The 18950-nt window shown below is 46.8% G+C and overlaps 1 protein-coding gene across 2 annotated transcripts in view; it reads left to right on the forward strand.

Annotated features, from left to right (window-relative positions):
• Nucleotides 1–18826, forward strand: part of DNAJC11 (DnaJ heat shock protein family (Hsp40) member C11) — a 63772-nt gene extending 44946 nt beyond the window's left edge. For both annotated transcript variants that reach the window (XM_014861865.3, XM_070511209.1), the window contains 11 exons: nt 945–1067; nt 2086–2159; nt 5038–5227; nt 5865–5950; nt 6311–6427; nt 13637–13792; nt 14884–14953; nt 15689–15746; nt 15877–16019; nt 16702–16831; nt 17270–18826. In XM_014861865.3, the coding sequence (XP_014717351.1) occupies nt 945–1067; nt 2086–2159; nt 5038–5227; nt 5865–5950; nt 6311–6427; nt 13637–13792; nt 14884–14953; nt 15689–15746; nt 15877–16019; nt 16702–16831; nt 17270–17295 (1173 nt within the window). In that variant the 3' untranslated portion in view covers nt 17296–18826. The remainder of the gene's footprint in view (nt 1–944; nt 1068–2085; nt 2160–5037; nt 5228–5864; nt 5951–6310; nt 6428–13636; nt 13793–14883; nt 14954–15688; nt 15747–15876; nt 16020–16701; nt 16832–17269) is intronic.
• Nucleotides 18827–18950: the final 124 nt, after the last annotated feature.

The following is an 18950-nucleotide window of genomic DNA, read 5'->3' on the forward strand; positions in this document are numbered from 1 at the left end:
GGTTCGGGTTAACGAGGCACAGCACACCAAGCAGCTGGAATGAGGGAATCTGCTAAGGGTTGTCTTCATCTTTATTTATGAAAAGATGCAAATAGGCACTTAAAAATAAAAGCTCCGATCCCAACCTTGTTTTTTACTGCTTTGCCAACATGTTAGCAGCATGAGTGCTGGGGGCCAAGGGGGCTTAGCTACCAAGGTCTCAGGGCTCTCCAGTCAGAAAGTGTTAATGGGCTCAGAGAAGTGAAAGCCCAAGGTCATGGTGATTTTAGCAGAGACAGCAGACCTCTGTGAGTAATTCTAAGAACCAGTCTTAGTTTTAAGGCACATTCTCTTGTGTGCTGAAAACACAAGGTTTACCTGAGCCCTGGGGTCACTTAAATGTCATCTTTCCGCCCACTATTTGGATGTGGTGTCAGGCCACTCTCCTGAGGGGTACAGAGGTCTCTACCTCCTCAACTCATTTATTTATTCTCAAGTGTATCAACCTAGAACATGAAGTCCTAACTCAGGAAATTGCCCCCTCTTGGAGCTACCAGAGTCAGTCAGTATGGCCATGGGAGGGTTCTTCAGTCCCTAATGCTGGTGGTGGCGCGCAAGGATTGCAGAGCCCAGGTGTCCAGAAGTGGGAAGGCACATAGTGAAGTCATTGCAATCTGATGCCCTTGGTACACTAAGAACTAGAGGGTGGCCCTGTGTTTCCCCTGTTTTTTTTTAAATTTGCCCATTAAAGCTTTTGCAAAAGATTACCTTAGTGGCCACATGCAGTTCACATGGCAAAGTGAGAGAGAAGTGAAGCTGTTGCGGTAATTCTGTGTCCCTACACACTTGAACTGTGGAGTCACCTGCGCTTTTGGCCTTGCACTTATAATGTATTCATCAGGCTGCTATCTCTGGCACTTCCTATTGCTTTGATTGATTTATAATCAGCAAATATCACTTCCTAGGCACCCTTGACAGCTACAGACACAGCCATCCTCTCTGGAAGCCTCTCAACGCAGAATGGGAATGGAGGGGGTTCCATTAACTTTGCACTCAGACGAGTCACTTCTGCAAAGGGGTGGGGAGAGGTAAGAATGTCGACTGGGTGGATCGTGTTGTCCATTGCAAAGCCTTATTTCGAACATTTACGCTCTAAAAGCTAACCATCAAAATGACCTGGGTTGGTCACATCATTGTGTAACAGGGAACCAGATGTCAAAATTCCATAGGGTTGACTGTCCCCAGGAGGAAAATATGTTTCATAGCTGAGAAGGAATTCTCCCAGTCTGCTTAACAGGTCAAAGTTTAGGATAGAACAACCAGATTTTGCTTGAAATTCCAATGTCCAGAAATCCAACCTGTAGAGACTCTTTGTTCCCTTTAAGCAAAAATCTGTGGGCTCTTACTTTCTTTTCCTACACAATTGGGAAGGCAGGTGCCTCTGTCTCAGTGCTCTGGTCCACTGATTGGTAGTCATTTAACAGCCAGTTCTGCGAGCAAATTGGGCTGCACCAAATTAACTTTGAAGCGTTGCCTTGAAAGTCACCCAGACTAGTAAATGAGGCAGCCAGAACCGGCAGGACTTCCAAGGCCATGAGTGCGGAACTGCTGACGGGCTTAATATCAGACCCCTGAGAACCATCTCCAGGCGCCTGTGAGACCTGCGGACAGTGAAGCAGAGCAGAATGAAAATGCCAAGTGGGCACTGCGGGGGAGGGGAGGGCTCACGCCTGCCTGCAGCAGGCGCTCTGTCGATGGGCATGGCTGCTCTGCCACAGGGAGGAGCACGGAGCGCCAGTCTCCTCTTCGGACTTGAGCTAGGGAGATGAGGATCAGATGCGAGCGATGTTTTATTTGAAGGGGTCCTTTTTGAAACATGCCTCATTGAAATCTGCTCCCTTTGCATCCGTGGAGACAGTCATCTCCATTGGGCAAAAGTTAAGATGAGACATTAAGAATCTTCCAGCCTCTACTTTTAGAGCCCTGGCCAGGACTCATGGCACTGAGTTAAATGAAGGGATTATAACCAGAGGTCCTTACCTGAGGCTGGGTTGCTGCTGTGAGATAAAACGCCATTAATCCTTTTTCTTTTTCTTTTTTGAACAGTTAGAATTTGGAGCTGGGGATCTGCAGGGGCCTTTATTTGGTCTAAAGCTGTTCCGTAATCTCACACCAAGATGGTAAATATAAAGAGATAAACCTTCTTTGATGGTCTTTGTGGATTTAGGAGACCAGAACCTGTGTATTCTTTTTGTCAAGGTTGTCTGGAGTTACCTTGTCTGTCCTCCAGGGTCACTGGGGGCAGACCCTGCACCGCTGGCGTGGAGCCTGGGCAGCGTGCCTGTTGCCCATAGCACTGGCTTGGGGGTTCTGCTTGTCCCAGCCCTGCGCCAGGCTTCCGCCCTGTGGCACGCAGTTTCCTCCTTTGTGGGGATGAGGCTCTTTATCTGCCTGGTCACCGTGGGCTGTGAGGACCCCTAGAGACTGGAAGGAAAGCACCTTTAGGGAAGTTGGTCAGCAGTCTGAAATATTCATGAACTTGTGGATCATTTCTTTGTCCCAGAGAATGTGTGTTAAGTTCTGAAAAGGTGCGTTATTAAGCAGTGAGGCAGCTTGTGAGACCGCCTAGTTATCAGACAGATTTATAGATGCCAGAGCTTTAAATTCCCACCAGCCTCTGCTCTCCTTCATCTTTGCTGTGTCAGTGATGTCACACTCCTAGAACTGCACCTCGCTGTCCCTTCTAGAACAACAGTGGTGTCCTTCCTTCCCATTTGAGGGGTATCTGTGTGAGCTCAGGTAAAAGAATTAGGTGGAAGGTAAAATAAAACCTCTTTCCTCTGGGGGATGACATATAGCCAAGGGAGATCTGAAATGGAGTATATGTGTGAAAATAAAGGTGCTGCCCTTCCACTTGGATGTGTGTCTGCCAGCTTGCCAGGTTCTGCGGAGTCAGACCAATCCCGCCCTCTGGTCTGACAATGAAGGCAAGTTCATAGGTTGGTTGACATGCGGAGAGTAGCGAAGTGTTTTGAGAGGGGGCGTGGCATCTGGGACGGGTGAAGATGGAGCTTGTGAAGTTGAGCCAGCCTGAGTAGAGGCCCAGAAGCAGTGCTTCCAGGCAGGGAGCACGGTGTAGAGAGGTACTCGAGACTCCCTGGTGTTGGTTAGAACGCGCCTTCCCAGGCCTCTGCCCTGGGCTTTGGATTCACTGCATCTGGGAGGGGACAAGGATTTATCTTTTTAACCAGAACTGCAGGTGAACAGTATACATACATGTCAGCATTGTTCTAACCCTGTCTGCTTAGGGTTGTCACCTCTGGGACCGACTAAAAGCAGATTCCTGCCCCCGCCCCAGACTGACTGAATCAGGTCCTCTGAGGGAGAGGACTGGGAATCCGTGGTTTTATCAAGCATTCCGGGTCACTCTTAAGATTGGGCAAGTTTAGGAGACACTTCATTGAGGAGACTCTGTCGGCCATTTTGTTCTGGTTGAGCCTCAAGGCGCCCGGCCATTGGAGGCCACCTGAGTCTAGGGCTGGCTGGTTTTCAGCTTTTGCAGGTTTGGAAATTGAATTTTGTCATAGTACCCAGAGTATCAGACTTGAGAACAGATTTATAAGCAAGGATGCCACTTTGTTAATGTTCAGTGAGTGTCTGCTCTTCAGGGAACCCTGATCCTAGGGTCCAGTTATTTATGAGTCCAAACCAGTGATCAGAGGGTAGTCGGTGAGTGTGGAATCAGCCCCAAGAAAGGCAGGCAGCCTGTGGAGTGTTCTCGGTCTCCCAGGGCAGTGCCTGCCTTTCTCATCTCCCGAGAGACTGTCTCTCTCTCTCTCTCTAGAACATTGTAGATAAAAAAATACTAGCTCTTATTACTTTGATTAAACAGGCATCTCACTCTTTATATTTTGATTCTTTTAAATGTCACTCTGTAACTCTTGTCTTGAAGTTCTAGAGGTGACTTTTATCTTTCTCTTCTTCCTGCTTGCCTCCCCTCAGCGCAGTGTGGCTAAAGCAGAAAAATGTAGCTGTTGTCCTCTCTGACTCCAGTGTGAGCTAAATGAGAGAAAACATTAGGTGGGACCTGTCAGGAGTAAGGAGTTAATTCTTAGTTCATTTGGCCATGGGAACCTATTGGAAGTTTGTGAGAACAGGAGCGAAAATGATCAGTTATATTTATTATTATTATTTTAATGGCAAAAGTGACACCTCCAGAGCTTAAGAAGGAGAGAAAGAAACTAAACTTAAGCAATCTACTGAATGTTGGGCTGTTTACTAAAGAAGGCCAGCTGTTTGCTCACCTTTAACACTTTGAGTGAAATGGTGTGAATTCTTTGTTATTGAAATGAAATACCCCTTTTTAACCAGAAGATGGGGCTGGCTCCCCTGGAAACAACCTTCAGAGGCCTTTCAGGGGAAATAGTTTACTGTACTAGTTTTGCAAGTAGCTTCAGTCAGTAGCACAGGACCCTGGAGAGACATCAGGATCACATGGGCCGTCTTAAACGTACACTGCTGCCTGGGCCCCCCCCCCAGAAGTTCTGACTTAGTTGCTCTGAGGCACGCTCTGGGTGAGTGGTTCCCAAGCTTTGCTGCACAGTTAGAATCACCTGGCGAGCTTTAACCTTCCCGGCCTCTACATCAGAACGCCTGGGGCCAGGAGCCAACTAACGGCATTTTCAGATGAGCCAGGGGATTCCAGCGTGCAGCCAAGTTTGGGGACCTCCCCATGTGATTCTAAACTGCAGCGGGATTGGATCTGTCGGCTTAGGAACGCAGACACTGAGGTGCCTCTTTGGTTGTAGCTGAAGTTAGAATGAGCTGGCGTGGGCGGTGCAGATGAGCAGGGAGGATTGCTGGAGAGATTGCACCCTGTCACCCTCCCTCTGTCTCTCATGATGGAGGCTTGGTCACCTGCTTTCCTTGCCGGGAGCTGGCCCAGGGGTTAATGGAAGTGGTAGTGAGCAGGGTCTTAGCCTGGCGGAGAGGAAGGGGCCAAGAACAGCTGAGAGCCACGTGTCACCCAGGACTCTTTCTGTCTGTGCGTCCCCTCAGCTTTGTGACGACAAACTGTGCCCTGCAGTTTTCGTCCCGTGGAATCCGGCCCGGCCTTACCACTGTCCTGGCCCGGAACCTGGACAAGAACACCGTGGGCTACCTGCAGTGGCGGTGGGGTATCCAGTCGGCCATGAACACTAGCATTGTCCGGGACACCAAAACCAGCCACTTCACTGTGGCCCTTCAGGTGAGGGCAGAGCTCGCACAGGACCCACTCCTGCTGCCGTCTCGATGTGTCCCCTGTGGCCTTCACCCTGTTCCCCTTGCCCGAATCTGAGCACCTGTGGGGGTCCTGAGGGGCAGAGTTCACTCACTCACGCTCAGAGTGTTGAAATACTGTTGTTCTCAGGCTCCCAGAATAGCAGTGTTCCACTTATCTGTAAAAATGTGCCCTTTTTTCACATCTTCTGGTGAGAGAAGCCCACCAAATCAGGGTGGGAGAGAGCCCTTGTTGATAAGCGACCCCGAAGCATGCTCATGCACTCAAATGCCACTGTGGCCGGGCAGGGACACGGGGAGGGGCCATCGCTCAAACGGCAGCTGCTCTGTAGCTCTCACCAGCTGCTGCCATGTGAGAATGCAGCCTCGGTGTTGCAGTGTCTTTTATTTTTCATGAGAAGTCAGAAAACTGGGTTTTTATGTGAAACCTCCCAGTTTTAAAATCTTGGCTACTGGTAAATTCTCACACAATTTGTGCAGCTGCCATATGGTGGCCCCTGCCTGAGAGGCCTGCCCGGGGTAGGTGCTCAGTGCAAGGGCATACTCACCTTACCACAAAGTCTTGGCCAGCAGCCATGCCTTCTTTTTCCCCTCTGTCTTCTCAGCTTGGAATCCCTCACTCCTTTGCACTGATCAGCTATCAGCACAAATTCCAGGATGATGATCAGACTCGCGTGAAAGGATCCCTTAAGTAAGTTCTGGCCTGGCTGACGCGAAAGCATGCCTGGTCTGTGTGGGGGTTTCTGATGGTGGAGCCCATGGGTGTAAGATGCCTGCTCGTGTTGATCTCTCGTGTCTGTGAGATCACTTGAGCGCCCCCTATTGCGAGGCAATGGGACCTACCACTATGCATTCCCCGTCCTTGAGGGACTCGGAGTCTAATGGAAGAGCTGGACTGAGGTTGCCAGTCAGCCCCTGGGGGGGTGGGGAGGGCAAGGGAAGGATGGGATGGGGGACCTAGCCTTTGTTCTGAGTGACAGTAGCCTGTGGTGAACGGGAGGAGTCGGGAGCTAAGGGGCCCTTGCTCGCTCACCGCCATCTGCTCCTGCAGGGCAGGCTTCTTCGGGACGGTGGTGGAGTATGGGGCAGAGAGGAAAATCTCCAGGCACAGCGTTCTAGGCGCAGCCGTCAGCATTGGAGTCCCACAGGGCGTTTCTCTCAAAGTCAAGTAAGTTGAACTGGATATTTCTGGCCAAGGATTATCTGGCGACTTGTAACTCAGCAGGGCATCGCCTAAGTTAAAGATGAAATAGACTTCGCTCTGAAATTTTGTTCTTAAAGATGCAGTTGCTTCTGTCTTTCATCTGTAAGCAAATGTCAAGGAGTTCATTAGCCCAACATTCAGGTAGTGAGGTCTGAGTCTCTGCGTTTAGAGAACTTCCATCTGCTCTACCAGCCCGTCTTCCAACCTGCCTGCGTCCCTTAACTACCCTCTGCCTTCCCTGATGGCCCCGCATACCCGCTCACCGACAGTGCTCCGGCAGTTTGCACACACACAGTGTCATCATCAGCGCATCTGCTCTGAATTGCTGCAGGATCCTGACTGATCTCCTGCAGCCCCTGTAACACTGCTCTCCAAACAGGCAGTCTTCTGACAGTGTAAGTCAGCGTCTCTCACCCTTCTGAAAACCCTCAGTGACTCCCTCAATTCAGGGCAAAAGCCAGACTCCCTCAGTGCCCTCCACGATCTAGCCTTCTCACCCCCTCTTCCCCGCTCCGCCCTCTGCTCCCTCCACTCTGGCCACACTGGCCTCCGAGCTGCTCCTCGAACACACCAAGCCCACTTCTGCTTCCAGACTCAGCATTTGCTGTTCTCAGTCCCCAGGTAACTACGGGGCTGGTTCCTTCGTTTCCCTCAGGTCTGTTCAAATGTCAGCCAGTTGCCGAAACCATCCCTCCTCCCCCTGCGTAAAATAGCAACCCCTCACCTTGCCCCAGGCCTTCCCTTTCTCCTTTACTCTGTTTCTTATTCTGCTTTGCACCCATCTCCATCTGCTCTTCATCAGAAGCTCTTTAACTTAACATTTTATTCTTTCTATACTACTAGAACCTGGAACACAGCCTGGCGCTTAAGAACTCAGTGAGTGAGCGAGAGAGAGAAAGAGGAAGCAGATCCCATCTCAGTGTTGGAGATGAGAACCGAACTAGGTTATCAAGATCAGAGCTGGCATCAGGCATCTCTCCTGTCAGATAACATTTGAGAATACTTGAGATTTAATAAAGAACATACAGAGAGCTATCAGATTTTCTGCATTCTAATCCCTTTTTTTCCCCCAAATTGGGACCACTAATGAGGCACCGTTCTCTGTGATTCAGCCTTTATTTTTAAACACTTCTCCTATGCAGATGTTGCGTGATATAATCTGAATTGAATTCTAATCCAAAGAATACCACTCTGCCTCCTTGGAAAGAGAGACACTCATTTCAGCTGAGTTTCCTGTGTAATAGGCTGAATTGTCCAAATTGTATTGGTATATAAAGCAAACTTTTGCCAGAAGGCACCAGAGTTCAGCGATAGTAAATGATCTTACTTTGCTAGCCTTTCTCTTATATTCTGTTTATTTGATGAGTCACAGCAATTTTTTTTTCCTTTTTTTGGAAGATTAGCCCTGAGCTAACTGCTGCCAATCTTCCTCTTTTTGCTGAAGAAGCCTGGCCCTGAGCTAACATCTGTGCCCATCTTCCTCTGTATGTGGGATGCCTACCACAGCATGGCTTGCCAAGCGGTGCCATGTCCCCACCTGGGATCTGAACTGGTGAACCCTGGGCCGCTGAAGTGGAACGTGCGCACTTAACCACTGAGCCGCCAGGCCGGCCCATAGTCACAGCAATTTTTGAATGTTAAACCAACCTTTCATTCCCGAGGAAAATTCCACTTGATCATGACATGTAATACTTTTTATATATTTTTTAAAATTTGTATACTTTTTAAAATATTTTTTTGTATTTTATACTTTTTTACTTTTCATTTATATACATTTAATACTTTTTTATATATTGCTTGATTTGATTTGCTAATAACTTATTAAGGATTTCTGCATCTATGCTTATAAGGGATGCTGGTCTATAATTTCCTTTTTTACTATGTATTTTTCAGGCTTTGGAATGATAAAATGAGTTAGGAAATGTTCCTTCCTCCTCTCTTTTCGGAAAAAATTTGTGTAAGATTAGTATTATTTCATCCTTGTTTTATAGAATTCACCAGTGAAATCAGCTGAGCCTGAATTTTCTTTGTAGGAAGGTTTTTGATAATGAATTCAATTTCTTTTGTAAATTCTTTTCCATTTTTTTGTTTCATCTTATGTCAACTTTGTTAATTTGTTTTTTTCAAGGAAGTTGTCCATTTCATCTAAGTATTGGATTTTTTAGCATAAACTTGTTTACCGTATCCTGTTATCCTTTTAACATCTATAGTCTCTGTCGATGCTCTCTGCCTTCGTTCCTAATGTTGGCAATTTGTGTTCTTGCTACCTTTTTCTTAATTAGTCTGGCTAGGGTACTTAACTTTTCGAAGAAGCCGCTTTTGGCTTTGTTAACTTTCTCTATTGTTTTTCTGTTTTCTAGTTCATTGATTTCTGATCTTTAATATTTCCTTCTTTCTACTTATTTTGGTTTTACTTTGCTTCTCTTTCTAGCTTTTTAAGTTCAGACTTTAGGTTATTAATTTGAGACCCTTTTTCTTTTCTAATGTAAACATGTAAGGCTGTAGATCTCCCTTTAAACACTGCTTTACTCCATCCCACAAATTTTGATATGTTGTATTATCATTATCATTCAGTTCAAACTATTTTCTCATTTCACTTTTAGAAATGTATTGCTTAATTTCCAAATATTTGGGTTTTTCTAAATGTCTGTTTATTGTTTTCTAATTTAATTTCATTTTGGTCAAAGAACATATTCTGTGTGATTCCAGTCGTTTTAAATATATTGAGACGTCTTTTGTGGCCCCACATCGATCTTGGTGAATGTATCATGTGCACTTGAAAAGAATGTGTATTCCACAGTTGAGAAATGAGGATTAAAAATCTCCAGCTGGCCTGATCACACAGTGGTTAAGTTCGCACGTTTCGCTTCAGCGGCCCAGGGTTCACCAGTTCAGATCCCAGGTGCGGACCTGCACACCATTTGTCAAGCCGTGCTGTGGCAGGCTTTCCACATATAAAGTGGAGGAAGATGGGCACAGATGTGAGCTCAGGGCCAGTCTTCCTCAGCAAAAAGAGGAGGATTGGCAGCAGATGTTAGCTCAGGGCTAATCTTCCTCAAAGAAACAAAAAAAATCTCCAGCTGTGACTGTGCAATTCTCTATTTCTTCCTTTGTCAATTTTTGCTTCATTTTTTAAAAAATTTGTATTTTATTTATTTATTTTTTTTGATGAGGAAGATTGTCCCTGAGCTAACATCTATGCCAGTCTTCCCCCATCTTGTATGTGGGACGCTGCCAAAGCATGGTTTGATGACCAGTGTGTAGGTCCCACCTGGGATCTGAACCCATGAATCCCAGGCTGCCGAAGCAGAGTGTGTGACCTTAACCACTATGCCACCAGGCTGGCTCCCGTTTTTTTCTTTTTATTGATAGCAATACTCTTTGTCTTGAAGTCTGTCTGTTATTAATATAGCTACTCTAGCCTTCTTATGTTTATGTAGTTTATCTTTTTCTGTCCATTTATATGTAACCTATCTCTGTGTTTCTATTTAAACTGTCTCTCATAGACAACATACAGTTGGATCTTGCTTTTCCATTCTTATGATGCATGCATATAGTTTCTTGCTTTTTACTTGGAATGTTTAGTCCATTCACATTTAAAGTATTTATTGGTATGGTTGCATTTAGGCCTGCTGTTTTATTATTGGTTTTCTATTCTTCTGATTTTTTGGTCATCTACCCATCCTCTTCTGCCTTCTCTTATATTAATTCTTTTTAGCATTCCATTTTAATTTGTCTGTTGACTTTTTAGCTATACTTCTTTGCATTTTTTTTCAGTGGTTGCTCTAGAGATTACAACACACATTCTTAACCTTTCATCATCTATTTAGGCTTAATATTGTACCACTTCATGTAAAATGAAAGAACCTCAGGAATATCTAGACCCAGTTTCCCCTCACCGTGTCCTTTATGCTGTAGTTGTCATGATTTATTACATCTGCATATGTTATAATCCCCACAAGTGTTATAATTTCAGCTTTAAATTGTCATGTTAAAGAACTTAAGGAGAGAAAAGTCTGTAGTTACTCACTTTTTTTTTTTTTAAACCTTTTCCAAGGTTCCTTATTCCTAAAAATCCTGAATTCCTTTCTGGTATTGGTTTCTTTGGCCTAAAAACTTTCATATGGTGTAGGTCTGCTAGTGAAGACCTCTGAGTATTCTTTATCAAGAAAATGTCTTTATTTTTCCTTTATTCTGCTCTTATGTTGTATTAGTTTATTTTATCTATATGCGTTATTTTATTTCTATTTTATATTAACCAAAAGTATTTCAGTTATGGGCCTTCCTGCTCCAGAACTAAGCTGCTGTCATTGCTGTAATTTTTAAAGTCAGGTCTATTAAAGTAAAATTTATTGGGTTTTTTGGGGTTTTTTCTTTGTTTTTGTTTTTGTTTTTTTGAGGAAGATTAGCGTGATTCGTATTTCCCTAAGTGTCTAAGATGTTGCAGCTTTTCATGTGCTTATTTGCCATCCATATCCTTTTTTTAGTGAAGTCTTTATTCAAATCTTTTGTCTGCTTTGTTATTGGGTTGTTTGATTTCTTTTGAGTTTTGAGTGTTCTTGATCAATTCTGGAGTTGTTTTTATTACTGAAGGATATTGCCCCTGGATGTAGAATTCAAGGTTCACAGGATTTTTGTTTCAGCACTCTAATGATGATCATCTTCTGTCTTCCGGCCTCCATTGTTTCTGATGACAAGTCAGTGGTCATTGGAATCATTATCCCCCTGCATGTAATGTAATGTGTCATCGTCATCTTCTTTTTTTTTTTTTTTTTTTTGCTGAGGAAGATTTGCCCTGAGCTAAGATCTATTGCCAATCTTTTTTTATTTTTTATATGAGCCACCACCACAGCATGCCTGCTAACAGACAAGTGGTGTAGGTCCGTGCCCCGGATCCAAACCCAGGCCACCAAAGTGGAGCACGCTCAACTTAACCACTAGGCCACCAGGGCTGGCCCTTTTTTTTTCAGTGGTTTAACTGCAGTGTACCTACATTTGGTTTTTGTTGTATTTGTGCTGCTTGGGGTTTGCTAAACTTGCATGTGTATATTTTTATTCTACATCAAATTTGGGACTTTTGGGGCATTAATTCTTCAAGTAAATATTTGTTACTGCCCCATTCTCTCCTCTCTGGGGCTCTAATTCCTCATATGCGAAACCTCTCGATGTTGTCCCACAGGCTTTTGAGGCTCTGCCCATTTGGCTTTGGTTCTTTTTCTCTTTTTTCTTCATATTGGATAATTTCTGTTGATCTGTCTACAAGTTCGAACCCTTCTCCCATCTCCAATCTGCTCTTAAGCCCATCCAATGAATATTGTGTCTTTGAGCGTAGTTGAAATAGCTGCTTTAAAATCCTTACCTGCTCGTTCCCACATCTGAGTCACTGGCGTGGGTCTCTGTTCCTTCCTCCTCTCTTGTTGTATCTAGATATGTAGAGTAGTTTGTATTGGATCCTGGGTATTATAAATAATACATTGTAGAGACTCTATCTTCTGTTATGTTTCTCACAGAAGTGTTGACTTTCCCTTTTAGAAGGTAATTTAGAGGTTAAACAGACTCATCTGTGTGGCAGCAGCCTAAACACAGCACAATTATTTTCCCCTTCGCTAGGCCATTGACAGATGAGGGATCCACTGGAGGTCTGTGCCACATTTATACACAGAACTTGGAGCTCTCCATCTCTGACTTTCGTTTTTGGCGACCCCCCGTTTCCCAGCTGCTGTGGTTGCCCCAAACTCTAAGCTCGGGCTCTTTGATCTAGTAGGGCTGCAGATTTCTTTGCAGTTTTAGTCATCCATGTGGTACAGACTGAAACTTGCCCCCAGGCTAAAAGCTGTTAAAAAACAAAAACAAGTGTGCTGGGGGGACCATAGCTGGTGTACTAAATTAATGCTGTATAGATTATGACCTGCCAAATGAGGAGACACAAGCCATCCACATGGGGTCAGCAGGTAGCTCCCTCTTTGGGGAAGTGAAACCCATGGAGTCGTTTTGATTTTGTGTGTGTGTGAGGAAGATTGGCCCTGAGCTAACATCTGTTGCCAATCTTCTTTTTGCTTGAGCAAGATTGTTGCTGAGCTAACGTCTGTGCCAGTCTTCCTCTATTTTATGTGGGATGCTGCCACAGCGTGGCTTGACAAGTGATGCTAGGTCTGTGACCAGAAACTGAACCTGTGAACCCCAGGCTGCTGGAGCGAGCGCACAAACTTAACCTGCTTTGCCACCAGGCTGACCCCCAGGGGTTGTCTTGATTGAGGGCGCAGTTTGAATATGCTCACACAAAGGAGGTAGAGTCACAAGATGTATTACTTACAGATCCCGGACGTCGGGGGTGGGCAGTGAGCCGGGGGAAGAGCAGTCGGGAGCGAGTGAGCAGGAGGTAGAGAGCAGAGTAGCAAGCACCTGTTGCTTGTAAGGTGGTTGGGGCGGAGGTCGCTAGCAGTTTGCAGGCTCAACTCTTAAGTGGTTATTTTAAAAGGGGCCCCAGGAAAAGCAAAGCAGGAACTTATGGTGAGAATCCTAAGCTCAGGTTCTTATCTAAATGTCCAGACTCTGTGTGAGCAGAGTTGTTATAGTGTGAAACGTCAAGGCAGCAACTCAGAAAAACAACAGGAAACTCACCAGCGCCATTCCAGTCTTCTGAATTTCAGCCCTCCTTTTGTACGCTTGCCTTTGGTTGCTGTCCAGGACCTGACGGTCTTTGTTCTATGTGGTGCAGACTTCACTGCTATCTGTGGGGTGATTGGTGCAGTGGGAGCTACTCAGCCATACTGGAAGCAGAACCTCCTTATTGCCTAACTTTGGAGATCTTCACACACTTCTTTCAAACAGATAAATTGAGGCCTGAGATAGGACTCTGTCTCAACAACAGCTGGAGGAGTGTCCGCTCCTGTCTTCTAAGGCCACATTTGCTCTGGTCAAGCGTTAGTCTGTTGTTTTGCCCTTGAGGTTAGCAGGTGGTGGGACCTTTCTTCTGTCACGTACATCAAATCCAGCAGCTAAACTGTGGAACAGGGAACAGCAAAGAGGAATGGATTATGAAAGAAGTAGACTTCAGGGTTCCTTCTCACTGGTCTTTTGTCTTCTGCGAGGTTCCCTTCCTGTGGCTGAGACCCACATTACCCTTCCCTGGAAACCTGACTCATCTTGGCTGTTTGGTTTTTTTCTTTTCAGGTTAAACAGGGCCAGTCAGACTTACTTCTTCCCTATTCATCTGACGGATCAGCTTCTTCCCAGCGCTGTGTTCTATGCCACCGTGGGGCCTCTCGTGGTCTACTTTGCCATGCATCGTCTGATCATCAAACCATACCTCAGGGCTCAAAAGGAGAAGTGAGTGTAAAACGTGTCACGGGCATGTCCCTAAACACCTCTGTGCCTCAGTTTCCTTATCTTTAAAATGGAGATGATAATAATAGAAGCTACCCCATAGGGTTATAGAAAAATTAAATTAATACATGCAAAGTGCTTAGCATGGCATCTGGTCCAGTAAGTACTCAGTAAATGTTAATATTTATTATCATTGGTGGTAGTCCTACTGTTCCCTTCATCTGTTATCCCTACTTTCGAGAAGGAGTAGAGTGAGTTCACAAAATTGTCAAGACTGTAACCATGACCACAAGAAATAAGAAGTTTTCCTTTTTCTCACTCTGACCATTTCCTTTCCTGGCACTCAGTTCAGGAGGAATGAGTTCTGAGTTCTTACATACAGGGCGTGCATCATATAGTCGTAGAAGTCATAGAAATATAATTTATTTTGCAGTTTCTTATAGATAATCCATTAGGGCATGACATTAAATCTGAGAGGTGGTTTAGATTCGTTGCTTTATAATAATCTAATTGAATAAATCATTGAGCTTAGAAAATCTGGGAGAAAGGAATGAATCTCCTTTTTAGGGCCCCTCTAGACTTTGAATCATTAGAATTCAGGGTCCTAATTTCTCAGGGGCTTGAAGCTTGGCACAAAGAATGTGCTGGGTCAAGTTTTCTGACAGCAGGTGCATGCTGCCCCAGAGCCCCTGTGCTTTGCTAAGAGGAAGGTATATTTACGTATCTAAAGTGGTATGCGTTATCCCTACCAAGAATGTTATGTAATCGCCCCAGAAGGTTGGCGGGCCCTCCTCTGCCTCTCGCCTTCTCTGACCGCTCACTCTCCTGAGAGGCCTGTCAGCTGGGGTCTTCTTCCCACAGCAGACTTCTGGTGAGGAGGTAGGGAGAGCCATCTAGGACCAAAGGAAAGCTGCACAGGCCTGTGACTAGCAGATTTGCTTGAGATTGTCTTGGAAATATTTGTTGAAGTTCTAGAACTAGGAATGCAGGAGGATCACAGACTGTGTGCTGGGCGCAGGTCCAGCGAGGGGTTCTGTTGCCTCACTGCTGGGTTACAACACACTTGTGTGTGCCTTGTGTTTTTCTCACATAAGGGAGTTGGAGAAGCAAAGGGAAAGCACGGCCACCGACATTCTGCAGAAGAAGCAAGAGGCAGAGGCCGCTGTGAGTGCCGTGTCGCTGCCACCGGACGTGAACAGAGTCCTTGTGCTCTGTGTGAATCGCTGAGAACGTTCCTGCACTGTCGTGCAGAGCTCACACTGCAGTGCCCGCTCCTCTCTTGCCTAGTCCACATTTCGTAAACTGGGGCTGTGGGAAAATACTTCACACTCTGCACATTGGTCTCAAGGGCTGTAGGTGTCAGACTTTTCTTCCCCAACAAGTTCATTGGTCATTTTAGTCTGTACATTGTTTATGGGATGCAGTACTGGGAACTGCAGCCCCTGTCCTAGAGATCAGATACAGTTACCCTCAAAAGGCAGAACAAGCTTTATTAAAAAGTGGTGGGTGGGGCTGGCCCCGTGGTGCAGCGGTTAAGTTCGCACGTTCCGCTTCGGCGGCCCGGGGTTTGCCAGTTCGGATCCCGGGTGCGGTTATGGCACCACTTGGCAAGCCATGCTGTGGTAGGCGTCCCACATATAAAGTACAGGAAGATGGGCACGGATGCTAGCTCAGGGCTAATCTTCCTCAAAAAGAAAAAGGGGGGGGGCGGTATTTTCCTGTTTATCTTCCCTTTAAGTGACTTGTTTTCATGTGACATAGGATAACAGAGCTATCCAGGGTCAGTGACTGTCCCTTCAGGGGAAGGGCTGAAATGCACCCAGGCACATGGCTGTGGCTCTGAACAAAAGGGGCAGAGCCCACTGCGGTCCTGAGGGCGGCCATCCTTGTTCTTTGCAGGTTCGGTTGATGCAGGAATCTGTCCGAAGAATAATCGAGGCAGAAGAGTCCAGAATGGGTGAGAAGGCATGATCTCTCTTGGGACGGGTGGGCGCTGGGGTTCTCAAAGGAGCACACCGCTCCTGCTGTCCAGCTGCACGGGGGTGCCTGCTGCAGCCCGCCCCTGCTCTGACTGAGCCTGTCCTCAGGGCTCATCATCGTCAACGCCTGGTACGGGAAATTTGTCAACGACAAGAGCAAGAAGAGCGAGAAGGTGAAGGTGATTGATGTGACTGTGCCCCTGCAGTGCCTGGTGAAGGACTCAAAGCTCATCCTCACAGAGGCCTCTAAGGTACAGCGCACGTGTGCCCACGGGATTCAGACAGAAGAGGCGCCTGGGGAACAGGGGTGCCTGGCCCCTTGGAATGGCCACTTCGTTGCAGTGGAATCCTTCATGTTGCTGACAGTTGCTGTACCAAGTTATATCCACATTGGAGCTATTTACTTCATCCATTCATCCATCCATCCATGTGCTCAACAAGCATTTATTGAGCACCTACTGTGTGCCCGGTACAGCAGCAGTGCATACTCTGCCTTCACGGAGCTTACATGCTGTTTATTCCTCACCATGCTCCAGAAAGAGTGTGAAGTCGCCTGTAGCACGTTAGAGGCTCACACTGGAGCCTGGGGCACGGATGATAAAGGCGAATTAAAATGCAGATTAGTTCGGGCACTGAACTCCACTCAGTTCCCTGAGGAAGTCCACGTGGTGGGGCTTCCGGAAGACAGGCGGATTTAGAGTGGGGGATGGGGCCACTATTGAGGGGGAAGTCTAGAACCAAACAGGCAGCTTTTTGGAATTCTCATTTCTTTTTCCTCAAGCTCCAAAGTTTGCATCTTTCACAGGCAGCTCCCAAGGGCAAGTCAAGGCCCTTCTTCCACACTTCACCTTCAGGTGGCAGCAGACAGTAGTGGTGCCAGGTTTTTCAGGGCTGTCTCAAGTCATCTTTCCAGTAAGCATCTGTGTGTTACAGGCTGGGCTGCCTGGGTTTTATGACCCATGTGTGGGGGAAGAGAAGAACCTGAAAGTGCTTTACCAGTTCCGAGGGGTCCTGCACCAGGTGATGGCGCTGGACAGTGAAGCGCTTAGGATACCAAAGCAGTGTGAGTAGCTGTCCCTTTGCAGTCACATGCCCTGTGCATGGACAGGGAGAGGCCTGCGGCCACTGATGGGGACGGGGACGTCAGGGTGTCGGGCAACAACCGTCTTCCCTCTGTATCCAGCCGGGAGCAGGCAGGCTTGAGAGTCACGACTTGCTCAGAGCCCACAGTTTGTTGCCCACAGGAGGGGGTGTCGGCCCTTTCCCAGGTGGAGTTAGAGTGAGCTCTTTGCTTGGAAACTACAGCGTGGGTGGCTGGGTATGAAGCAGACCCAGCTGCTCCTTTATGTTCTAGAACCAGCTGATTCTCGGCACCTTGTATACTGCTACTCAGCCATAGGCCAGGCAGCCTCTGGTCTGGTGATGGCTGAACCCCTTACGTGGAAAGAGAGTCTAGAAACAGTTGCCTTTTGATACACTGAGTTTGTCTTTTCTTTTACAGCCCACAGGATTGATACAGATGGATAAACTACGTGAGAAATCAGATTAAAAAGAGGCTACAAAAAATCTTTTCCTGGGAGTCTACAAATTTGGAAGCAGGGAAAAAACCCAGACATCAGATCTGTTTATTTTATATTATTCCTATAGAAGGTGGTACCATATAAATTATGTGAAGGGACACACAGGCACCCCACTCTCCTGGGTGCTGTAGTCAAGACTGAGGCGGCCCCACCTGGACCAGAAGTGCAGCACCGCAGCTCAGCCTGTGTCTGTTTTCCCAAGGATCATGTCCCTGCAGGGAAGGGCCGTGGGCCCCGGACGCCTCCAGGTCCCTCCCCAGGTTCAGGGCACGTGCTGACTGCAGCCCCCAGTAGTTCGTGGTCTGTCTTGAGGCGTTTGTGGAACATCTTGCCCTCAAACACAGGACCGTGAACTGCTTTTCCTGAAATCCACACTGAACGTGGAAAACAACATGGAAAAGGAAGGGAGGAAGGAAGGAGCTCTCCCGAGCAGAGGTCTCCAGAGGAGTGAGCATCTGTTCAATCAGCTTCTGAAAACCACCTTTTCCTGCTGAAATATTACTAAGTGAATCTGGAGAGGATTGTGTGGGTTTATAAATTTGCTTTTTATCTGATAATGAATGGTTTTGGAAATTAGTCCTCCCCCCCGCCCAACTCCAGAACTTCTTGAATCATTCCACTAGCACCTGGTTTGGGTCAGAGTGGTGTAACTCCGGGTCCAGGGCCCATCCCTGTCACTGGTCACTCCCTTCCAGAAGCCACCTGTATCCTTGTGGGAAAAGGCAGATGAGAGCCAAGCCATGTCCTTCTCAGCCCGCTCCACACGGCTCAGCCTGACCTGCCCGTGCCGGTCACACTAGAGTGCAGTGTTGGAATGAAGAGGTTCAGGGCGAGAAGGGAGGCTGAGTTGGGGTGAAAGGACCAGGGCGCAGACAGGTGCCAAATCCCAAGCCCAGGAGAGCTGCGCTGGCCTGTGCCTCACTCACTTGTGGCCAGCAGGTGTCGCTGCTGCTCCCCACCTGTCAGGTCCAGCTCCTGCCTCACAGGGGCCTCCTTTCTGGGCGTCTGCTCCCAAGACCCTCTTCTCTCACTTGCCTCTTCTGTGGCTGCAGACTGTTGTAGGAGCCAGGACACTCCTGAACAGCCTGGTCTGTTAACTGGGAAACAGTTACTCAGTGAGCACAGGCCCTGGATGGTGGTGGTTCTGGCAGCCCCCCTGCAGCTATTGCTAAATGAGGCTTCACTCCTTGGCATTGGTACCCGAGTAACCTCTAATGACCCCCTCCCTCCAATTTTTAAAAACAGGTCACGTTGCCCAATTCTGTAATATTTATCTCCATTTAAAAAAGTTTTTCTCCGAGCTACTGCTCTGAATGTGAATCTTGCAATAGCGTTGCGTTAAGTGAGTCTGACTTGGGATGCAGCCCTGGGTTCCCTCCATGCAGGGGGGTCTTGTGGGCACCGATTCTCTTCATTTTGTCTGAAACGGACTGTACAGCAGGCACTCTCTTACCACAATAAACCTTTCCTGAAATCTGGGGATAGTGTTTTATTGCATCTGTATGTTCATTTTAAAGTTTGGCTTTCTTTAAGATTTTTTAAATTTTTCCTTTTTCTCCCCAAATCCCCTCGGTACATAGTTGTGCATTTTTAGTTGTGGGT

The sequence above is a fragment of the Equus asinus genome, chromosome 5 (assembly GCF_041296235.1).
Source record: "Equus asinus isolate D_3611 breed Donkey chromosome 5, EquAss-T2T_v2, whole genome shotgun sequence".
In the NCBI taxonomy this organism is placed as follows: Eukaryota; Metazoa; Chordata; class Mammalia; order Perissodactyla; family Equidae; genus Equus; species Equus asinus.